This window comes from Anabrus simplex, chromosome 1 (assembly GCF_040414725.1).
Source record: "Anabrus simplex isolate iqAnaSimp1 chromosome 1, ASM4041472v1, whole genome shotgun sequence".
Lineage (NCBI taxonomy): Eukaryota > Metazoa > Arthropoda > Insecta > Orthoptera > Tettigoniidae > Anabrus > Anabrus simplex.
The window spans coordinates 432,681,082-432,703,539 of NC_090265.1; the positions used below are offsets into that span (position 1 = coordinate 432,681,082).

Genomic DNA, 22,458 nt, shown 5'->3' on the forward strand with positions numbered 1-22,458 from the left:
GGGGATCTTGTATACGACCGTTTTTTTTTCCATTTTCTTTGTCACATAAAGCCAGGGGGGTGTCTAATATGCAAGGGGGTCTAATAATAATAATAATAATAATAATAATAATAATAATAATAATATTAATGTTATTGCTTTTAAGTACTACTAACTACTTTTAGACGATTTTCGGAGACACTGAGGTAACGGAATTTTATTCCGCAGGAGTTCTTTTACGTGCCAGTAAATCTACCGACATGAGGCTGACATATTTGAGCACCTTCAAATATCACTGGACTGAGCCAGAATCGAACCTACCAAGTTGGTATCAGAAGACCAGTGCCTCAACCACCTGAGCCACTCAGCCCGGCCTCGAGGGGGTAATATGCATGAGGAAATACGGTAATTAAACTAGATATAAAAGAATATAAGGCAGAAGAAAAAGGAAGTTAAAATATTGGTTCGCCATAAGACCTATCCGTGTCGTTGCAACGTAAAACAAATAGAAAAAATAAAAGTAGGTTAGAAAGTTTATTAGTATAGAAAACTTGATTTCACTCATATGTGCTTCCACAATACTCTATATCCAATTAGTACTCAGACCTTGTTCAATTCTACACTTCATACATTGAAATCATAAAAATAAAAAAAAATAAAAAAATCAATACTAAAACAAAAAAAAAGCTTATTTTTAAAAAATGTTATTTATTTTATTCATTAAAATTAGTTAGAAAACTTTTGAATGCTGGTCATGTTTTCACCATCCTTTCCAGAATATTCAACCAAGAAGACAAGTAGGAATAAGACATTAGTCGCTATGCCAAGGGTGGAATTGGTAGTTTAAAACAAAGTGACAGTGGAAAAACTGTGACATATTCTCCCTTACTATGACAAAATCAAGTGTTCATCTCTTTTATAGAAGAATATATTTGCCAAAATCATATTATACAGTGCTGCTATAAGCATAAGGAAAAAAAAAAAGATAAGAGGATCTGATGATTATCTCAGGGTAAAAATGAAACCATGGAGAGAAAAACACCAAAATTCTCCATAGAAGACTTATCATTAATAGTTTAAGCACAAAGTGGCAGGCGTGAAAAGGGTACAGGTACGAGATTATATCCCTTAAGGTATGAGGATGATTACCCAATCGAAATTTCTTTTAAAACAACCACAACCTCTCTTTTACGCTACTGCATCACCAAAATTTAATCCAATTACTTACAGTAACAGTCGTGCTTCTAAGTGAGCAGTTGCCCAATCTTGTTTGTCATCATCTTCTATATCCCACGGTTGCCACAAATAGTCATAAAAGAATCTGAAATATAAAACAACTTTCCACAATCTTGAACAACTATACATATTAACTTCCATCAATAAATTAAATTCTACAAATGACTGCTAATGGATAAAAGAGTAAAAACATTAACCAAAATATTATTCAATTCATTATTTTTTCAGTAAGATTAGTTAGAAAAGTTTTGAATAAAGGTAATCTTTTGCCATAGTTTCCAGAAGTCAACCAAAAAGAGAAAGAGAAACAAGACATTAGTTACTATGCCAAGGGTGGAACTGGAATTAGTAGTTTAAAAAAAAAAGTGAAAACGGGGAAAACTGCAAGAACGGATAAAGTGGCAGCTGAAATGAAAAAAGCACAAATCTAAAATAAGTACTTGGAAAGCTTTGGTTGAGTAGAAAGTGAAATAGACAGACAGAATAAGGATGTAATAAGAAAAGTAGGAAAACCTGATGCAAATGATAAAGATGAAGAAAACATCTTGGGTTGATCACACGGTAAAGGAATTGTCTACTACAGAGGATCATGGAAGGGGAAATAGAAGGAAACAGAAGAAGGAAAAGTTTGGAATGCTAACAGGCATGAAAGAATGGAGAAATTACCAAGAATGAAGGAAGATGCTCAGGATTGAGAAAAATGAATGGCGTCCAGTTGATAACCGCCTAAGGACAGATTTACAAAAGAAGAGAAGAAGAAAATAAATGCACAGATTACTGAAGAGCTAATAGAATGAGAAACAAAGCACAGAAGACTGAATAAAAATAATTATAATACCAATATATAAGAAAAGATATACAGGGTATTCAAAACGTCAGCATACTCAACACTGCTGTCTCTTTTTCTTAAGTTGTATTAAACCACCATACTAATCTAGAAATCACAACTATTTAAACATACAGTCCTTTCAGTGTTCAGTCTGCAAGCCTCTGTGAATGAACTTAGCGCTTCCACAATACTCTATATCCCACTAGTATGGAGACCTCGCCCAATTCTATGACTCATACTTTGAAATCTTAAAAAAGTTATTTCATTATCTCTACACGGTATAAAATGAAGTCCTCGATTCTGCCTGCCTGTGACGGCTAAACTCAAGAATCACTGGATGGATTTTGATGCGGTTCCATCATTTTATAAAGTATTTCTGAGAAAGGTTTATGTGTAGAAACATTCACCTATGACTAAAGGAAGCCGAGCAGTGATGATTCCAGTGATGGTGGTGATTTTTGTTTTATGAGGAAGTACAACTCTGAACAAATTAAGTGGAAAATAAATTTAAAATATAAAATTATTTATTCAATGAAGGAATCAGGAAACACAAAATAAAACAAAAAATTAATGAATTAAGCCAAAAAATCCCAAACGAATCAAAAGGGAACATGAGTTCCCTGAGTAACAGAACACTTGCAATTTACATACCCTTGATTAATCCACTGACTCACATAAAGTGGATGACGAGATCAGCAGTATTGATAAACTTAACCATAACAGGTATTTATTTCATCCTGTATTGATTTGCCTGAATCTATTAACACGTTGAGTGCCAAACAGATTTTCATAGGATTGCCGTCTAGTGCCATGAGCTAATAATATCGAGTTACTCCCTGGTGCTAAAACGTTCACAGGCTTAACGAAGCAAATGATCGCTGAAATGAGGATGTATTTATGATATATTAGGTTAACTTATTATGTATATTAGGTAAAATATTGCAACCCCATATGGGGTCGTATTGGTCATTACGAACTGTACACGTACACGTGCCCCCATATGGGGCCGTACTTACACAGTACTTACTGTCCCGACACTGTCATATTCACATTTTCCTTTGCAGGGACGTGTTAAATGCTGTTGATTATGAGAGATGTGTTAGCTTGTTCATACTGGAGCCGTAAAAATGTACGATCCCCGATTTTAGGTCAGGAAATGTTTGTAAATGATTATTTTCCGATTCTAGGTTAGGAAATTTTCGTATAGAATATAGTTATATAAAGTAGTGAAAATCATGTGAATTTGGTAAATTAGGACGTAACAGAATAATATTATAAGAAGAATTAGTAGTAACGGAATACTGAACAAGTATATAATTTTGTTTGTATAACTTTTAATTTGAGTAAGAGAACCTAGCAGCAATGATTGTGCAACATGGGACACCAGTGACTGTATCGTTGAAGATGGTCATAATTTTTGCAACAGCTGGCTTGGAAACCCAGATTACACTGGGGATACGTATGCTGAAGACTAATTCATCAATGTGGATGAATGCGCAAGATTGCTATTTGCTCTGTACTGGGTTCAAAATCACTGTCATTATATACTTCGTCTACATCATCATTGTCCGACTTGTTCGATATATCGTCCAGACTATCTGCACTAAATCTTTTACTGTTCGATTTACTCGTAATGACTTAAAAAAGAAAAGGAAACTCACAGCACTGCACACTTACATAAACAATCCGTGTGCGAGATAGACAATGACTTTGTCACCCTACAAAGCACTCTTGACGTACCCATATGGGGTTCGTCAAAACAGGAACTGAGGAATGGAAGGTGGACTATGCATGTACTTAAATAGATGACCAGCAGATGGCAGGAAGAGACTTTATAGAGCTTCAAAACACGTACTTACTGCGCACACAAATGGCTTCGCACAGTTCTCGATTTAGAACGAACGTACGACCCCATATGGGGACGTGAAGTTCAAAAACTTGACTACTCTCACGTACCCAAATGGGGTCGCTTGGCACTCAACGTGTTAAAAATACTATTTAAAATAGTTTATGTTGGGTCCACCTTGTCAATAAACTTATAATGATTGAAATGATACATTGTTTTATTCCTTGAATTGATATCACTGATGAAGGGAATGGATATTTACCTGAAACATGTATGATAATATAAATAATTTCAGTCATTAAAAGTGTACTGACAAGGTGGACCAAACATAAACTATTTTAGTTTCTTTAATAGATTCAGATCAGCAGTAGTTGCGTCATCGGTTAATATGCGTTCGGTGTTTCCTGCAGGCCGATGCTCCATCCTAGGCCAGAGAGATCGGCGCACTCTGTGAGAATGTGGGCCACGGTGAAATTGGCACAACAAGAACACACGGGGAGGTCATCCCTCTTTAGGAGATAAGAGTGCGTAGATCGTCTATGACCTATCCTCAGCCTGCACAATACTATGGCCTCTCTCCATGAAGGCCGGAGAGAGGACTGCCATACAGTGGTTGTCTTCTTAATTGCTCTTAGACTGTTGGGAGTTTGGATAGCTAGCCACTCCAATTCCCTGGACGAGAAGATGATTCGACGTAGCTGAGAACATTAATAGGTCTTGGAGGTAAAAGTACCGCTTCCTTTGCAGCTTTATCCGCAAGTTCATTTCCCGCAATCCCAATGTGGCTTGGAAGCCATGCATCACTTCACCAGGCTAGGTCATGAATCTGGTGCACCAGTGGGTGTTGAGAGAAACACCTGCAGGTGTCTACCACTGATAAAACCGGGTGAGTTGGCCGTGCGGTTAGAGGCGCGTGGCTGTGAGCTTGCATCCGGGAGATAGTACACTTTTGGTGAGTTTCGATGTGAAGTCCTTGTTCACTAAAGTGCCGACTGACTCGGTCATGTCTCTCATTGAACACCTGTTCCCTGAGGACATTACTAAGCTATTTTACCACTTCTTGACTTCCAGCTATTTCTTGTGGGGTGGGAATTTTTATAAACAGAAGAACGGAGTGGCTGTGGGAAGTAAACTTTTACCCATAGTGGCTAATTTATTTATGGAGCATTTTGAGGAGGAGGCTATTGCTTCGGCGCCCGTCAAACCTATTATATGATGGAGGTATGTTGATGATGCATTTGTGATCTGGACAGAAGGTCCTGAGAAACTTCATCTATTTCTGAACCACCTAAATCAGCAACATCCTTTAATAAAATTCATTATGGAGATGGAGTCGGACGAATGCCTTCCTTTCTTGGATGTTCTAGTAAGAAATCAGATGGCTTCTTAGGACGTACCGTCTATCGTAAGCCTACCCACACAAATCACTATTGTCATGCAGATTCTCACCACAATCCAGCACAAAAACAAGGCATTCTCACGACACTCGCTAAGAGGGCGAGACGAATTTGTGAGCCATCACATATCCCGGTGGAGATGGACACGCTCAAAGTCGCGTTCAAGGGTAATGGTTACAGCGATTTGCAGATTCATAGAGCCCTACATCCCAGAGAAACAACCGAGCAAAGCTCACAAAAGGATGAAGTGAAGGGAACTGCCTACTTGCCTTACATTCACAACACCACAGCAGATCAAATTGCTAAGGTCCTCCGCAAACACAATATAAAAACCGTGTTTGGCACCACCACTAAAACTGCTTATAGTCTGAGTAAAACCAAGGACAAATTGTCCCCACTTTTATATCCTGGGATATACAAAATTCCCTGTACTTGCAGTAAGGTGTACATCGGCCACACATGCCGGTCCATTGGTACCTGTATCAAGGAACATGAATGTAATATTCGACTCAACCAACCAGACAAAACGGCAATAGCTGAAGACGTTCTATCGTTAGGTCATAATGTCATGTTTCAAGATGCTCGAGCTCTTACCCACACTAGACACTACAGGTCCAGGATTATACGGGAAGCTGTGGAAATACGTAGAAATCCTAACAATTTCAACAGGGACACCGGCTATCAATTAAGTAATACCGGGTTGCCAGCCATTAAGAATTTACGTAGGTAGTTCCCTTCACTACTGTTATTTCGTCTCTGTGTTTTCCAAATTCGTACGTTCCTCATTGCCAGATGTTTCATTTCAGGCTTGTGTCAATGTCGTATGTCATGTACACATGTTATGTGAATATCTTAGACTGATACTGATGGTTCAGTCAGCTTCCGCTTTGAACGCTAGCGTTGTGCCATGTCCTAGGAGCCATCTGGTGGTGAATGAACGTACCAGTTCCACTTCTATTATAATGTCTAAATTTTAAAGAGTCATTGTTTAAGAAGTCTTTCTCGAGTCGAGATTTCTTCTGATGACGCAGAGCACAGTTCTCTGCGAACGTAAAGAATTTGACCTTATTTTCTTGACATGGCATAAGCCCAAAAGCCTATACAGTATCATGTCTATAAGTACGGGCCGTGAAAGCATCAATGGCAACATTAACGAAAACATTTTGTCAGATGCAAAGCCTTCTTGTATTACTGTCTTGTTTTATATTGGCTTATATAACATCTATGTTTAAGTTGTTATACAGACTACCAAAATGTCTGATGTGACTATCTTGTTTAACTCAATGGTATTTTCAATATGATTGTGTTTTCTTAATATGCTTCCTAATGAAACCCTTTTTATAAAAGTCAGGTCTGTTCAATAGCTTCTTCTTTTCCCTTCTACTGTTCTAGAAGAATTCTATTATTCTATTTAACTTGTTTTTGGTCTTAAATATTGAATTATACTTGTATGATACATGTAGATGTATATAATTGCCGTTCCTTCGACTTTCTTCAGATTAATTTGTCGTTTGATTTCCAAATAACTCTTCTCTTCTTGAAATTGTATCTGCAGTTTTCCTTCGCCTGTCTTCTCAAAAATCAATTCTCTCTTGTTCTCAATGTTGGTGCTAACAATTTTAAAAGATACATTTTGTCTCGGTCATGGCCACTATGATCCAAATTGCACCTGTATCATTTAACTTGTATTTTTCTGATGATTAAATGCAAACTATTTAATTTAATTCGTGGTAAATAGTAAACATCTCGACTCCGTGTATTAGCAATCAGGACAATGGAACGGCACAATATGGATAGAGAAAAATCAAAGTAATAACTCGCGGGACAGAGACGCTGCAAGCACAAAGACTGCAGAAATTCAAACCATCATTGGTCTTTTGTATATGTAAGGAATTTTGAAAGTTTCCCACCTGAATTTGGAAGATCCTTGGGCATCAGATGGCACTGGTGTGGAAGTTTTTCGTAATTGTATGGCTCACAAGCGTTTCAAGTTGTTACTGCAAGCTCTTAGATTTGACAATATAAACCCAGCATCTGACTGGTGTGAAAATGGAAAACTATGGTAAAACATATTCAGGGCTGCCAACAGTGGGGTTCGAACCCACTATCTACCAAATACTGGATACTGGCCGCACTTCAGCGACTGCAGCTACAGAGCTCGGTATTATGTTTTATTGGTGTTTTAATTACATCTCACTACTTCTATAAAATATTTATAGCTTTATAAAATTCTGTTGCCATGAGAATAAATTTTAACAATTCATGTTTGATATTTGAAAAATGTACAAAAAAATTGGTTTAATGCAGACGTATGACGCCTATGAGTATTTATTTATGTTACTGTTATATTCCAGCTATAAAGAAATATCAATTGTGACACAAATATATCAGTTACTATTGAGCAAAGACCCCAACAATGCAGTAAGCTATTTTTATGAAGTCCTTAATAACCTTTTCACAAAATATGTTCCTAAAAAAACAGTGAATAAGAAAAGAATGTACCCTTGTTGGTTTACATTAGATATAATTAAAATGTTGAAATTAAAGGAGATTCACAGGAAGCACATAAAGCATTCTGAATACAGTGCTCACATATACAAACAATTAAGAAAACAGTCTAAGACACTTATTGCAAGGGCATATAAATTGTATATATTACAGTCATAGGATAATATAAAAAATGATCCGAAAACGTTTTGGGGTTTCATAAAAAGTAAACGAAATAACAGTTTGTTCAAACAGTGTATGACATATGGTGGAAACCATTTTGTAACTGCGCAAGGAATAGCCAATGCGTTTGCATGTTATTTTCAAACTGTTTATGCACCCCAGCCTTCTTTATATATAGCCTCCGAGTCAGTGTCAATGATTACTGCTCATAGTTTGCAGATGGGTCCTATACGCGAAGACGAGTATAAAGATGCAGTAACAAAACTTAAGGCTTCTAAATCGGCGGGAATTGATCATATACCTCCTTACATTGTTAAAGGATGTACAGAGGTGCTAATGGTTCCACTATGTACCATATATAATTTAATTTTAAAGACACAAATATTTCCTGAAATTTGGAAAATAAGTAAAATAACTCCGATCCTTAAATCTGGTGATAGTTCGAAAATTGAGAACTACAGAGCTATTTCAATAATATGTGCTCCAGCGAAGCTCTTTGAACAATGTTAGAATATTTAATCATATCACACCATACGTATCAGAATTTCAGCATGGGTTTTATCCCAAGCGTTCTACTACGACTAATCTTATGAATTATATTCAGGATATTTCTGATTCATTGAATGAAGGGCTTCCTGTCGATGCAGTTTATACTGATTTTGCAAAAGCTTTTGATAAAATTGATCGTGGTATTCTTTTGAGAAAATTATCATTATTTGGTTTATCTTATGAATTTCTGAAATTAATTTCTTCATATCTATTAGACAGAAAACAGTCTGTATCTTACGCACAAAATACTTCATTCAAGTTCAAAGTTAATTCTGGAGTCCCTCAGGGCTCAAATCTTGGTCCATTGTTCTTTTTATTATTTATAAATGACTTACAGAATGTAATGAAATATTCAAAATGCTTACTCTTTGCTGACGACTTAAAGATTTATAAGCAAATTACGGGCTATGATGATGCTATGGAATTGCAAGCCGATCTGAACAACTGTTACAAATGGTGTGTAGCAAAACAGGCTTTTTTTCAATATTAAAAAGTGTTTTGTGATCACATTTTCTCGTAATAAGAATGTGACTGCGAATAACTACAGTATAAATGGTGAGATCTTGCAGAGGTGTAATTTAGTAAATGATCTGGGTGTTATGCTTGATTCGAAACTTTCATTCAACAGTCACATTCACAAAATTACAAATGATGGATTTAGACAATTAGGGTTTATTATTAGAAATACTCGGGAACTTAGCGATGAATATACTTTTAAAATCTTATTCAGTCATCTTGTTAGAAGTAAACTTGAATATGCATGTGTAGTGTGGTCTCCTCAGTACATGTGTACAATTAACAAAATAGAAAAAATACAAAACAAATTTTTGCGATATTTATATTTTAAAAAATATAACCGATCATCATATCATCAAAGAGTTTCTTATAAAACTCTATTAAATGAATTTGGTTTAATGCAGCTCAGTACACGTAGAATATTAGCTCAACAGATATTTCTTTACAAGACAGTTAATGGAATATTAGATAACCAAGAGTTTCTTAAAAGAATCAACTTCAATACCAAGGGGGTAACTCTTCGTTTGAGACAAACATTTTACTGCCCCTTCTCAAGCACCTCACATCATAAAAATTCACCTGTTGTAAAAATGTGTGAAGTATATAACAAAATATCTTCAGACAGCAGACAAATAGATTTTGCTTTATCACTTCCTTTATTTTCAAAAATGTTAAAACAATATTTACATTATAATGAATAATTTATTGGAGAAAATTCAGCACTGAAATATGATGTATGTAATGCCACTATTATTTTTCAAATGTATATGTGTTCGTGTGTTTGCTGTTCTTTTGAATATTTTTCTTTTTTCTCTGCTTATTTGTTTCATCTTCCTTAACTTTAATACTTTATATGTTTGTATGTTTTATTGAAAATGTGTTTAAATTATTCTTAATTTAGTCAAGGCAATCTTAAATAAATAAATAAATAAATAAATAAATAAATAAATAAATAAATAAATAAATAAATAAATAAATAAATAAATAAATAAATAAATAAATAAATAAATAAGTGAAGCTCTATTTGTCTTTATTATGATCACAGAGGAAAACTCCATGAGCGACTTCTGACGTTCGCACATTCTAGGCGTCCTCTCACGGGTTAAGAACTTAAAGACAAAATACCATTCACATCTAGTTCACACCCAAACACAAACACTGAAAGAAAGGTGGACAACCCCTACAGTTTCAATCTGAAGCAGGCTTGTGACATGACTGCTGGTTCCCAGAAAAGTGTAGAGCCGAATGTGATTGGTGAACTGCTGGAAGCAAGGATTTTCGAAAGTGAAGATGTTGGTGAGAATGTTGTGGTAGATTAAAAAAAAAAAAAAAAAATGCAGGATGACGTTTAAATTGATCTTGAGGTGTATTCAGCAGCAACTGGTAAAACAATAGATTTATCAGTGTATGAATATGAGTCAGTGGATGATGAGGCATTGGTGTTTGAAGCATACACTGGTGAATCTATCACTGAAGAATTAAAGGGAGATTCACCTGATGAAGATTCTGATGATGACAGTGATGTGATAAGTGCAAATCCTCCTCCCTGACGGAACTAATCAGTCAGTTTAGAAACTATCCAGCAAGTAGCATCTTCAATCTCCAGTGGTTTAGTGGAATAATTGCATTAAAGATAATATTTAAAAGAGATTCATTAAGACAAAAGACACAAAGGAACATAAGTGAATTCTCCTGCACACAAAAGTAAGATGCTCTACTAACAAATGGAGTGAACAAAATGTGTTTCATTAATTGTGTTTTAATGTTCTTTTTCATCAGAAAATTACTGTATATACTGTACTTTATGGTACAGTAGGTATAGTACTGTAATAGTCAGTATTAACATAATCTCATTTTAACAATAACCCTGCTATAACAATATTATTTTTAAGGTTCCCTGAATATTGTTCTATCAAGGTTTGACTGTACTTGCACAATTATACAGCTAATCATAGAACAAAATAGAGAAAAAAAACATTCACCTTAATTTATCCAGAAAGTTAGCAGTTTCATGAACATACATTAATTTGTAGTTCTGAGTAACTGTAGGATAAAGATTAATTAATGCAGCTTCTTGACGTTCAGAAATATTATGACCTCCTGTCTCCTCCAAGATGGTAACTTGAGCAGTTAACGATTCTGTATCGATACCTTCCACCTATAAACAATAGAATGTTCAACATTGAAATCCAGCAAAACAATACTGTGTGATAGAAAAATACTCACTTGTACAGCTCTACGAGTAAACAAGTTATTTTACAGGGAAAATTAAATAGAGATGAGGGCTGAGGGATAAATATTACCCTAGCAATACTTAGTGAATGTTGTGAACAAACATTTCTCTTACATTTACCTTTATATGGGCTACAATGGCAGTCTCAAGACAGCTTTCACATACCTAGCATTTGAGAAATCTGAAATGTCTCCTTTTATTAATGTTATTGGCTTTACTTTGCACTATCTACCTTTGCAGTTTTCAGAAAAGCCAAGGTGCCAGAATTTTGTCCAGCAGTTCTCTCATATTGGTAAAATCTACAGACACGAACTAGGCTGACGTATCTGAACACGTTTAAATACCACTACACTGAGCAAGGATCAAACCTGCCAACTGGAATTAAGAAAGCCAGCACTCTAACCGTCTCTGAACCAAGCAAGTCCCTTTTGGTGGAAATTATCAATGGATTCCTGTGCCAGCCCTGTAGTGTAGGGCTGGAATGCGGTTCATCCTATCTTGTGAGATCACGGTGAAGAGCTGTTTTATAAGAAAAGCAAGGGACCCAGCTATAAGAGCCACACAATACAGCTGCAGATATCATACTGACCATGTGTCACTCTAGCATCTGCAGGCCATCTGGCTGGGCAGCAGCTGTCTAGATAGACCGATGTCTTTGGTAGTGGTAGTGATCATTGTTTTAAAAGGATCTGCAACTGGGCAACCATCTTCTATTAAGACTAATTGGAGAGGAAAAATGAAAGATACAATCCTCTTTTCTTTTTTTCGAGAACAATATGAACCAAATCTTATACTGCAGTGTCAATCAGCGTGATTCATCTCAGTGATCCCGAAAACTGTGGATTCTACTTTAATACTGGTTGTTTTCTATTACTTTTATACTTCATCCCCTTTCCACCCTGCCCAGAGGGGCGCGCGCCACGCACGCACGTGCACACACACACACACACACATCCATAATCTGGGTCATTTTGGGCTTTTTTTCACCTCTTCTCACCCTCGCATGTCGATGGGAGCTGAACTTGGACTTAAATGACATGGAAAGTGTCACTGTTCATCTCAGTGACCCTGAAACCTATGGATTCAACACTTTTTTCTATTGTTATATGCCACCCCCTCCCCATCTCCACCCTTAGACAGTGCTTTCTTTTTTCTTCCAAGCAGTCATATGTATAACGGACTACATAGAAATCCGACGAGGAGTTCGTCAAGGCTGTATTTTGTCTCCGTTATTGTTTAACATCTATTCAGATGCCATATTTAAGGGAGCATCAAGCGATTTGGAAGTGGGAATTAAAGTAAATGGAGAACTAATAAGTAATTTGCGATATACAGACGAGACAGTAATTCTTGCTAATAGTGTTGAAAGTTTGCAACTATTCCTGGACAAAATTAATATTGTTGAGGAAGAGGTCTAAACATCAACATAAAAAAAAAAAAAAAAAGTTTTCAGCAGAGGAAGAAAAAATGCTACTCTGAAACTTAAAGACCAACATATTCAACAAGTAAATAAAATATCTTGGTTGTTGGATAACGGATGATTTGAATTCAGACCTAGAAATTAAGAGCCGAATAGAAATTGCAAAATCAACATTCAGGAAGATGAAAACATTGTTGTGTGATGATGCATTAAATTTACAACTTCGGCAGCATATGGTGAAATGTTATATTTGGTCTACTATCCTTTATGGGGTTGAAGCTTGGACGTTAAAAGAGGCCACCATCGAAAGACTGGAAGCCTTAGAACTTTGGCTTCATAGAAGAATGCTTAGAGTCTCGTGGACTGACCATGCCACCAATGAACAAGTACTACAGAGAGCAAACTGCAAAAAAGAACTGGTAAACACCATCAAATGCAGAAAAATTGCATACCTAGGGCATGTTTTGCGTGGTGAAAAATACGCAGTTTTACATCTAATTTTGAAAGGCAAAATTGAAGGGTGCCAAGCAGTAAGCAGAAGGAGAACAACATGCCTTAAGAATATTAAAGAGTGGACAGGCATAAAAAGTACCGAAGAACTGTACCGCGTTGCTGAAGACAGAAAAGCACTCTCCACATTGATCGCCAACGTCTGGGAGACTGGGCAGGGCACATAGAAGAAGTCGTATGTATAGCAGAATCTCTCCTAGGACTAGCCTACATTTATGCACGTTCCTACTTCGAACACCAGGCCTGTATTCTACTGTAGAATTATTGAGCTGATGTTGCCATGGTTACGGCTGGTCATTTCTTCATCCGATCCCTGGAGCGAGGTAGTGTGATACCAATATCTCCATAATGATTGGTTTTAGGCCCTTAAAAGGTTTATGGGGCCTGCTGGGACTTACTGAGTTTTGTTCTTCGCATCATGAGGCTTAAAATGAGCTTTGTGTCTTCCTTATACGACAAATTTGACATTTTGCTTATATTAGCCTATGTTAATGTGCCAACGGACCTAAATCTAGGGAATGGGGAGGGCTGTTAAAATTTCTTGTAGATGGGGTTACCTGCAGGGTCCTAAAAGTATCAAAATTTGGTTCAGATTAGTGGAACGGTATGGATTTGTATAAGGAACGGACAGACAGACATTCTGCTTTATGGGTTCAACACTATTTTCAATTATTGTTATAAGCCACTCCCTCTCTACCTCCACCCCTAGACAGTGCTTTATTTCTCAAGCAGTCGTATGTATAGCAGAATCTCTCCTTGGCCTAGAAAATGCTCAAGAACAAATCAGAGAATTGCAAAAACAAGCATCAAAAGCAGGATTACAAATCTCATTTGAAAAAACGATTTTCATGACAAACATCAGTGAAGCCCCCCAACATATTACAATTCATAACAACACAATATGTACAACAAATTGCTTTTAATACCTAGGAGAGTGGATAACAAACACAAAAGAAAAGACAGCCATACAAACCAGAGTACACAAAATGGAAAGGATGTTTCATGACAAAAAATGTATATACAAAAAACCCTTATCCTGAAACACTAAATTAAGACACTACCAAACAGTGGTCAAACCCAAAACTCTATGTGCAGCAGAGGCATTTAAACCAACTAGAACTGGGGATCTTGAAAAACTAGAGAAAGTTGAAAGAAGAATTTTGAGAAAATTACTAGGAGCTAAAAGAAATAATTATGCAGAATACAGGTTAAGGCCGAGGAGCCTCCGTGGCTCAGACGGCAGCGTGTCGGCCTCTCACCGCTGGATACCGTGGTTCAAATCCCGGTCACTCCATGTGAGATTTGTGCTAGACAAAGCGGAGGCGGGACAGGTTTTTCTCCGGGTACTCCGGTTTTCCCTGTCATCTTTCATTCCAGCAACACTCTCCATTATCATTTCATAGCATCTATCAGTCATTAATATATCACTTTGGGAGTGGCGACCCCATCAAACTAATAGCCTATTTATGATTCATTCATTACATCCCTGACCCGGTCAAAGACTGGAAAACAGGTTGTAGGTTTCAATTTAGTGAAAAGTTACAAATCCAAACCCACATGGTTTGTTGAAAATGAAAAAGATATGAAGAGCGCTGGAATTAAAACAAACACAATAGATAACTTTTTAGAGAAGTAACTCAAAAGGCAGGATTGCAGGAGAGGAAGGAACCGACAACTAGAAGAAAGTGGACACAAGAAGAGAAAGAACGACACTCTCGAAGGATGAAGGTAATTTGGAAGCAAAGAAAATCAAATACAATAAAAAATATCCAAAGTTGATTTATCATACCCTCCAAATGGGTTATTCGAAAGAAGAAGAAAAAGAAGATAGATAGAAGATCATAGAATACAATGATTTTTTCTTACATACAAGAAAATACACCAAATCTCTCGAAAAGTTTACATAATTTATTAAGTAAATTACTGTTTGCGTACATAAAAGAACTGTTACTCTAGCACATATATCCGACCCTGTCTTTATGCTGGGCATGGTACAAAACTAGGCTGAAGTAGGATGAGAACCACCATGAAGCCTCACTCTACGAATTTTTCTAGGAAGAAATGATGAAACGTTAGTGTGTTCATCGCAGGTTCGTACCTAACATTTTTCACACCTTGAGTTAGTTTCACCATTTTTTCTTTTAGGACAAAAGGCACATTTCACCCTGTCTCTGGTTTGAACTGGCTGCGGACTTGTTCGTTCTTGTTCACGTTCGAGACACTTCTGAATGCTGATCCGAAAAACCACATGAATTCAGTGTGCTGATGCTCTTGCAATCATATGGAGTTCAGTAAGCTCCATTGCCAAATTTGTCAGTAACTTCCTCTGGATCATTTGTTCCACAGTATTGCACTTGGAATGACACCAATGTCAAGCATAGTGAAAAAGTTATGGAGGAGCCATCTGTAGCATGCTCTGGCAACATTATAGCAATTCCACCTCATTCATTTCATCTCATCCATCTTATTTCCATAAAGTAATGTTTTCTATTCCTACGTCCAATAATGGAAACACCAGAAATAACGGTTCGGATTTGGTAGGAAGAAATTCATCTCCCGAAGTTTCAGTATTACTTCTGTGATCACTATTATATGGGTCATCAATATCCATGTTTGAAATTTACTTTTCACATCAAAATATTCAATAAATCATGAAATAAAATACCAACGTGAATGAAAATGTAGTCTCTCAAGCCGCTGTAGTAACAATGTTTTTTTCACAGCTCAAACTGAAGGCTATGTTGCACATTATGGCTGTGTCCATCCAAATTCGAACATTATTTTAGGAAACTAAAGGGATTCCCAAAGTGCACACTTAATTTTTTCATAAAGGAGGAAACAGAATTGGAAGTGAGCGCAGCACTCACAGGTAAACCGACAGCAGGTTAATGCAATGTAAAGAAACCATTCTCATTGAATTTAATTGTAATACAAGTCGATGGCCACAGGCTGCAATAAACTTCTTCTTATTATTATTATTATTATTATTATTAGGCCTATACATTAATTTCACCGTTCAATCTCCAAGCCTGTGCAATTTACTTAATGCTTCACAATCAACTAATTAAAATCTGAGAAAGAAATCATTTTGAGAGTTCCAAGATAATATGCTTAGTTCCCCCTAGTGATGATAGCCACTTAATGTACCTATGCTATAAAAATATTACTTAATAACACAAAATGAAGTAATATCTTTTACTGCACACTTTGGTATTTTTCCAGCCCCCATGCAAAAAAAAAAAAAAAAAAAAAAAAAAAAAAAAAAAAAAAAAAAAAAAAAAAAAAAAAACAGTATTTCCTTATGACTGGCGATTTGTTATAACTATAATTTTCCTGATTACTTGTTGAAAAAGCCATTTATTTATTTATTTATTTATTTATACAGAAAAGCGCACAATGTGCAGGGGTATAAACTTAATCACTACAAAGTTTTGTCAGGGAACACGGCCTCTTCGGGCACTACAGTACGTGGTAACGATCACAGAACTTCCCGCACCATTGACACACACAGCTATGGTTCGGATCATGAAATCTGGGTTCAGCACATGCCTCATGATGGAAGCCATGGACAGCTGCACGAGTCACGTATGTCTAAGGTCGATCAACTTTGACACCAATTGCCTGTTGTCATTGCATCCGTTATATAAGTCACTCCAAATTTTTGTCTTCTTTAATTTCAATTCATGTAAGAGCTCTTGATATGCCTTTGTTGATTGTAGAATCATTGTATGTTGCAGGTCCTCAATGAAGAAAGGTTCTCGGGTCAGTTCATACACAAGTCTAGAGGGTGTGTGTTTAGACACGCATAGGGCTCTTTTAAGGAAAGTTGCTTTCACCCTTTCTACCTCTTTTAGGTCTTTCTTTTCCAGGAAGGTCCAAATTGTTTCAATGCTATAGGTGACAACTGATGAACTTTAAGGCGGAAGAGTTTCAACGCCGCTTTGGTTGACGGTTGACTAAGGTGATCTATGTCGTTTATTGCTATTATTGCAGCCAGATCCTTTCCTTTATGTGAGCTGTAAATGTGATCCCAGCTGTCTGAAAAGTCATTCCGAGATACTTGAATGTATTGACAATTCTTAAAGGTGAACCTTCGTAGCTTATTATATCTGACGCTGCTCGTCTTCCTCCCCTTCTAAAAAGCATGACTACTGTCTTCTGATCATTAATTTCTAAATTGTTTTCTTTTGACCAGTTTGTCAGATTGGTGACTGCTTTTTGAAGTTCATCTTGATATGGTGATACACTTTACAAAGGTGAAAAAATTGAGTGTATCCTCCTAATTCAATACATCATATAATCTATCATTAGACAGAGTAATCAAATTCAAACATGCTTCGGCTCGTTTGAGCCATCTTAAGTGAAAAAGGAGGGGGTTGAAATAATTTACGTAATACAAGCTAAAAAATGCCAAAAAACATAATGAAGGAACAAATGATAAAACAAAAGAGAGCCTAGACAGAAACAAAATTAAGCACAATATACAATATTTACATCATCATGTGGAGCAAAAAAACAACTCACTGCGATAAAATTTAGTGAAACAGGGGTTAATACAAAACATAATTGAAACTAAATACTGTGTTAACCTAAGAAGAGAAATGAAAACAAATGATACAAATGGAAATGAACAATAAATGCACATAGTGAGGTTGCAGACCTCTTAGTTTACAAAATATTGGTTTTGTACCAATACAAAACAGGATGAAATCACTGTCGAAAATTCAGGCAGAAAATCTGTCTTTGTAGAAACCCATCACATCGAATTGGCTAGGAGGGGAGCGGGAGCGAAAAAGTTTGAGAAACCAAGCCTGACATAATGTGCAGGCGAAAAGCTTGTGACAAGGAAAAAAACACCAATAAAATTTAAAGCTTTAGAACAGCAGTATTCTTCACTGAAGAGAGCTCAAACGAGCCGAAACATGTTTGAATTTGATTACTCCGTCTAATGATGGAATATATGATGTATTGAATTAGGAGGATACACTCAATTTTTTCACCTTTGTAAAGTGAAAACCATCAATATGGAATGATTCTAATATCTTGCAATGGTGATACAATTACCATGTCATCCGCGTATAGATAAATTTTTGCATGAATTGTAGCAATTACTTTTGTAACATCACATGTTATTACACTGAAAAGAAGTAGACTTGAAGGACCCCTACAGTCTGAAGAAATGGTTATGTCTGTGCTAAATCATCACACATACTCACATAGTTTTCTGATAATATATTTTTAATAAACTTTGTGTAACAGTTTTCCCCTGTTATCTCATCCACTTTCAGAAGGATCAGGCTCCTGCTTGTGGAGTCAAAGGCCTTGCGGAAGTCTATAAACACTGCATAGTGCTTTTTTTTCTGCGACCTGAGTGATTCTTGTATATTTTCAAGCAAACAATTGATTGTTTGGATTGTTGATCTGCCTCTTCTAAATCCGAATTGTTCTTCTGGTATTTTGTCATCTACTATATCCCTCAATCAACTTGTCAGTGTTTTTGTAAGAAGCTTCAGTAATATGCACTCAAGAGCGAATCCCTGGTAGGTATTCGGGTCACTCACATCTCCTTTACCCTTGGACATCACTATTAAAGTTGATTCCCGCCATTTGTCTGATATTTTTCCTAGTTTGAGACATTGGTTCATAAGTTCCGTGATAGGTTCTTTTAGTGTTGCCGAACAGTCTTTGATATGTTCGTAAAGTATGTTACCTGGACCTCCTGCTCTCCTAGTCTTACTCTCACGGACGACTTCTTTAATTCGTCAACTGTGAAGAATTCAATTGGTACTGTGTCCCAGTGTCTATCTTCAATCAAGTCTTGGGTTTCCTTTGCTTGTAGCAGTTTAGTGAAATGATCTTCCCAGATTTCTAGTGGGATCTGCCTCAAATATTTTGGTTGTCTCTGCTTCAGGATTGAAAATGGTTTCTCTTCACCTTTTTTGATCATATTTTCTTCTGACATTTTAGGAATTTTTCCTTTACGTCTTTAAGTATTGCTTTATAGCGCTTCCTTCTTTTGGAATATTCTGGTGTTTCAAATTCCAAGGCTTTATGAAGGGCATCTAACGCTTCTTTCCTGGTTTTGTAGCAGATATCGTTAAACCATGGTTTAGACTTCTTTTCTTTGTTATCTCGTGGTGCTAATGTTTGCTTAATTATATCTTATATGTGTTGAAGGGAGCCATTTAAAGTCACCACTATGTATTTCATTCAAGATCATTGGTACTAATACAGAATAGGCCTCTAATTTATTCTCATCGATTTTCCACAATGGCAGCTTCTTGTGGTTGGTTTTGATCAACGGATCAAAGTTTTCTGTTATGATCATTTCTACTGATAGGCGTTTCCTTATTGCTATTTCTTTTAGTACCGATGGTCTCACTTCTTTGGGACCTACCTTATTGCTGAAGATAAGATCAATAGTGCTGCTTCCATTTGGGCCTAAGTATGCCTTCTCATTTTTCTTGTTTGGTAATGAAAATCCCTCTGTCTCCAGGTAATTTACTACCATCTCTGCTTTTTTTGTTTGCAACATCTATCCGACAGTTTAGGACCCCAGCAATTATAAGATGATCTGTATTTCCCTGTTCAGAGATTCCTAACATCAACTTATTTATAATGTTGCATTCTTTCCGTTCAGATTGAAAATTTATGCACATCACAGATAAGGATGCTGTTTTAATCATTAAAATATTGTCTGTCTTATACACTAAACTGAAAGGTGACATTCTAGCTGATAATAGACATGCTAGCCCTCCCTTTGGTCTCCCAAAGTCACCTTGAGTTGCTAACACATGGACTGCATATTTATTATTTATGTGAGGTTCTTTCAATGAGAATGTTTCTGTAAGCACCACTATATCATATTTGGAAAATTTATCGCAAGGTAATGCGCCAAGTACACTTGCCAATCCTTCTATGTTCCATATTAAACATTTAATATCAGTTCCTATGTTATATGCTTCTCTGATCGTGGGGATCCTTATTGGAATTTCGTCATGTTTATTATTCCTAGATAAATCTGTAGGGGCGAAAAGTCACAGTCTTCTTTGTCAACATTTACCCTGTCTGAATACAGAATACCTATTCTAAAAGCCTTCGCCAATGTGGATCTAGAGTTCAGGAGTGTACATTCTTTGATGACTGTTTTCCATTTTCTTTTAAGTAGGCTATTAGCTCAACTTCCATTGCAGAAGTATTCAGTCTTCCAAAATAAAACCATGCGAGACGTTCTGCCGCACATAGTTTTCCAGCTTCTTTCTTTGTTCCTGTACCGTGTCTTCTCACCCTTGACTGCTGACGCTCTGTGTCAGCCTCATTTCTCCTGTGATGTGTCACAGGTTTGTATTCTCTGTTTTGGGCGATGTCCTCTGTATACTGTATTTGGCCAGATTCTTTATTTGCAACTATTTGTTAACTGCTATTTTGCTCGTATGCATTTCTAGCTCTCTGCTCGTATGCGCTTCTGGGTCTCTGTGTTGCAGTTGATTTTGTAGGTTAGTGGCAATTTTTGTGGAGGTTATATTCGCGTAAGATATTTCCTTTTGTTGTTTGCCAGGTATTTGGATTGTTGTAGCTGTGCTTCAAGAATGAGTGACATGTTTTTCATTAGCACCTCACTCATTTCTTCCAATTTTCCTTTCAGAATTTCACACGATGTCTTATTTTCTAATACAATCTGCTTCATGTCTTGATCCTCCGGTGGGGACGTATTTACTCCGTAATTCTAAGAGTTGATTTCTACATTTATTACACATCCATAGGAGGTTGCCCTTTTTTACCTTAAGTAACCATTTCCTGTAGTTCCCATCACAACCGACGGCGTTACCTTCATCGTCAAAGTCTCCACTGCATTTCCAGCACTGCAGAGTGATATCATTTCCATTTGTTTCAATGTTGTTTGTAGCCATGGTATCTGTTTGATTGAAGCTTCTTTGATGTTATTAGATGTTGTTATTCTATGGAGTTTGCTACCAGCAATGAACTTATATCACTTACAAATTCTTAGCGAAACTACGTCAGACCAGCAATGATCTTATATCACTTGTAAACTCTTGGTGAATCTACACGAGGATGGCGCCGAAGTTTTTCACCACGTTCGATGTTTATAGCACACGCAATTCGCAAAATTCACTGCACATTTAACGATTTTTCTCACTAGATATACGAGAACACTTATTAGAACACATTTCAAAATGCATTATTATATATCGCACTTCCTATAACTCACTAAGCATTACTTTTTACGCAGATCTACACTATGTGAAGTCATGCTACCGCCAATTTCAGTGCGTCAGAATTATATAGCTTATAAAGTATTAGGGCCGATTTTGATCCATCACACATCCCTGGAACTACAATTCATTTAATATGTTTTTGATGTTGCCACTGATGCTTTCACAGCCCGTACTTATAGACATGATACTGTATAGGCTTTTGGGCTTATCCTGTATCAAGAAAATAAGGTGAAATTCTTTATGTTTCGCAGAGAACTGTGCTCTGTGTCATCAGAAGGAAATCTCGACTGACCACGAGAAAGACTTCTTAAACAATGACTTTTTGAAATTTAGACGTTATAATAGAAGTGGAAATGGTACGTTCATTCATCGCCAGATGGCTCCCCGGACAAGGCACAGCGCTAGCGTTTGAAGCGGAAGCTCACTGAACCATCAGAATCGGTCTAAGAGGGTCGGATCGTACGAATTTGAAAAACACTGAGATGAAATAACAATAGTGAAGGGGCAGGGAAGGGGAATTACCTACGTAAATCCTTAATGGTTGGCAACCAGGTATTACTTAATTGGTAACCAGTGTCCCTGTTAGGATTTCTACGTATTTCTACAGCTTCCCATATAATCCTGGACCTGTAGTGTTTAGTGTGGGTAAGAGCTCGAGCATCTTGGAACATGGCCCAACGACAGAGCGTGTTCAGCTATTGCTGTGTTTTTTTTTTTTTTTTTTTTGTTTTTTTTTTTTTTTGCTAGTTGCTTTACATCGCACCGGCACAGATAGGTCTTATGGCGATGATGGAACAGGAAAGGGCTAGGAGTGGGAAGGAAGCGGCCGTGGCCTTAATTAAGGTACAGCCCCAGCATTTACCTGGTGTGAAAATGGGAAACCACGGAAAACCATTTTCAGGGCTGCCGACAGTGGGGTTCGAACCTACTATCTTCCGAATACTGGATACTGGCCGCATTTAAACGACTGCAGCTATCGAGCTCGGTCTATTGCTGATTTGTCTGGCTGGTTGAGACGAATATTACATTCATGTTC

The 22,458-nt window shown here is 36.8% G+C and overlaps 2 protein-coding genes across 6 annotated transcripts in view; one reads left to right on the forward strand and one right to left on the reverse strand.

Annotated features, from left to right (window-relative positions):
- The window catches only part of LOC136856909 (protein nessun dorma), a 210,385-nt gene that overhangs the window by 176,103 nt on the left and 11,824 nt on the right, over positions 1-22,458 (reverse strand). For all 5 annotated transcript variants that reach the window (XM_067135149.2, XM_067135148.2, XM_067135145.2 and 2 more), the window contains exons 3-4: positions 11,005-11,180; positions 1,208-1,300 (exon numbers count right to left, since the gene is read on the reverse strand). In XM_067135149.2, the coding sequence (XP_066991250.1) occupies positions 1,208-1,300; positions 11,005-11,180 (269 nt within the window). The remainder of the gene's footprint in view (positions 1-1,207; positions 1,301-11,004; positions 11,181-22,458) is intronic.
- The window catches only part of LOC136856912 (apoptosis regulatory protein Siva), a 136,339-nt gene that overhangs the window by 65,786 nt on the left and 48,095 nt on the right, over positions 1-22,458 (forward strand). The window lies entirely within an intron of this gene.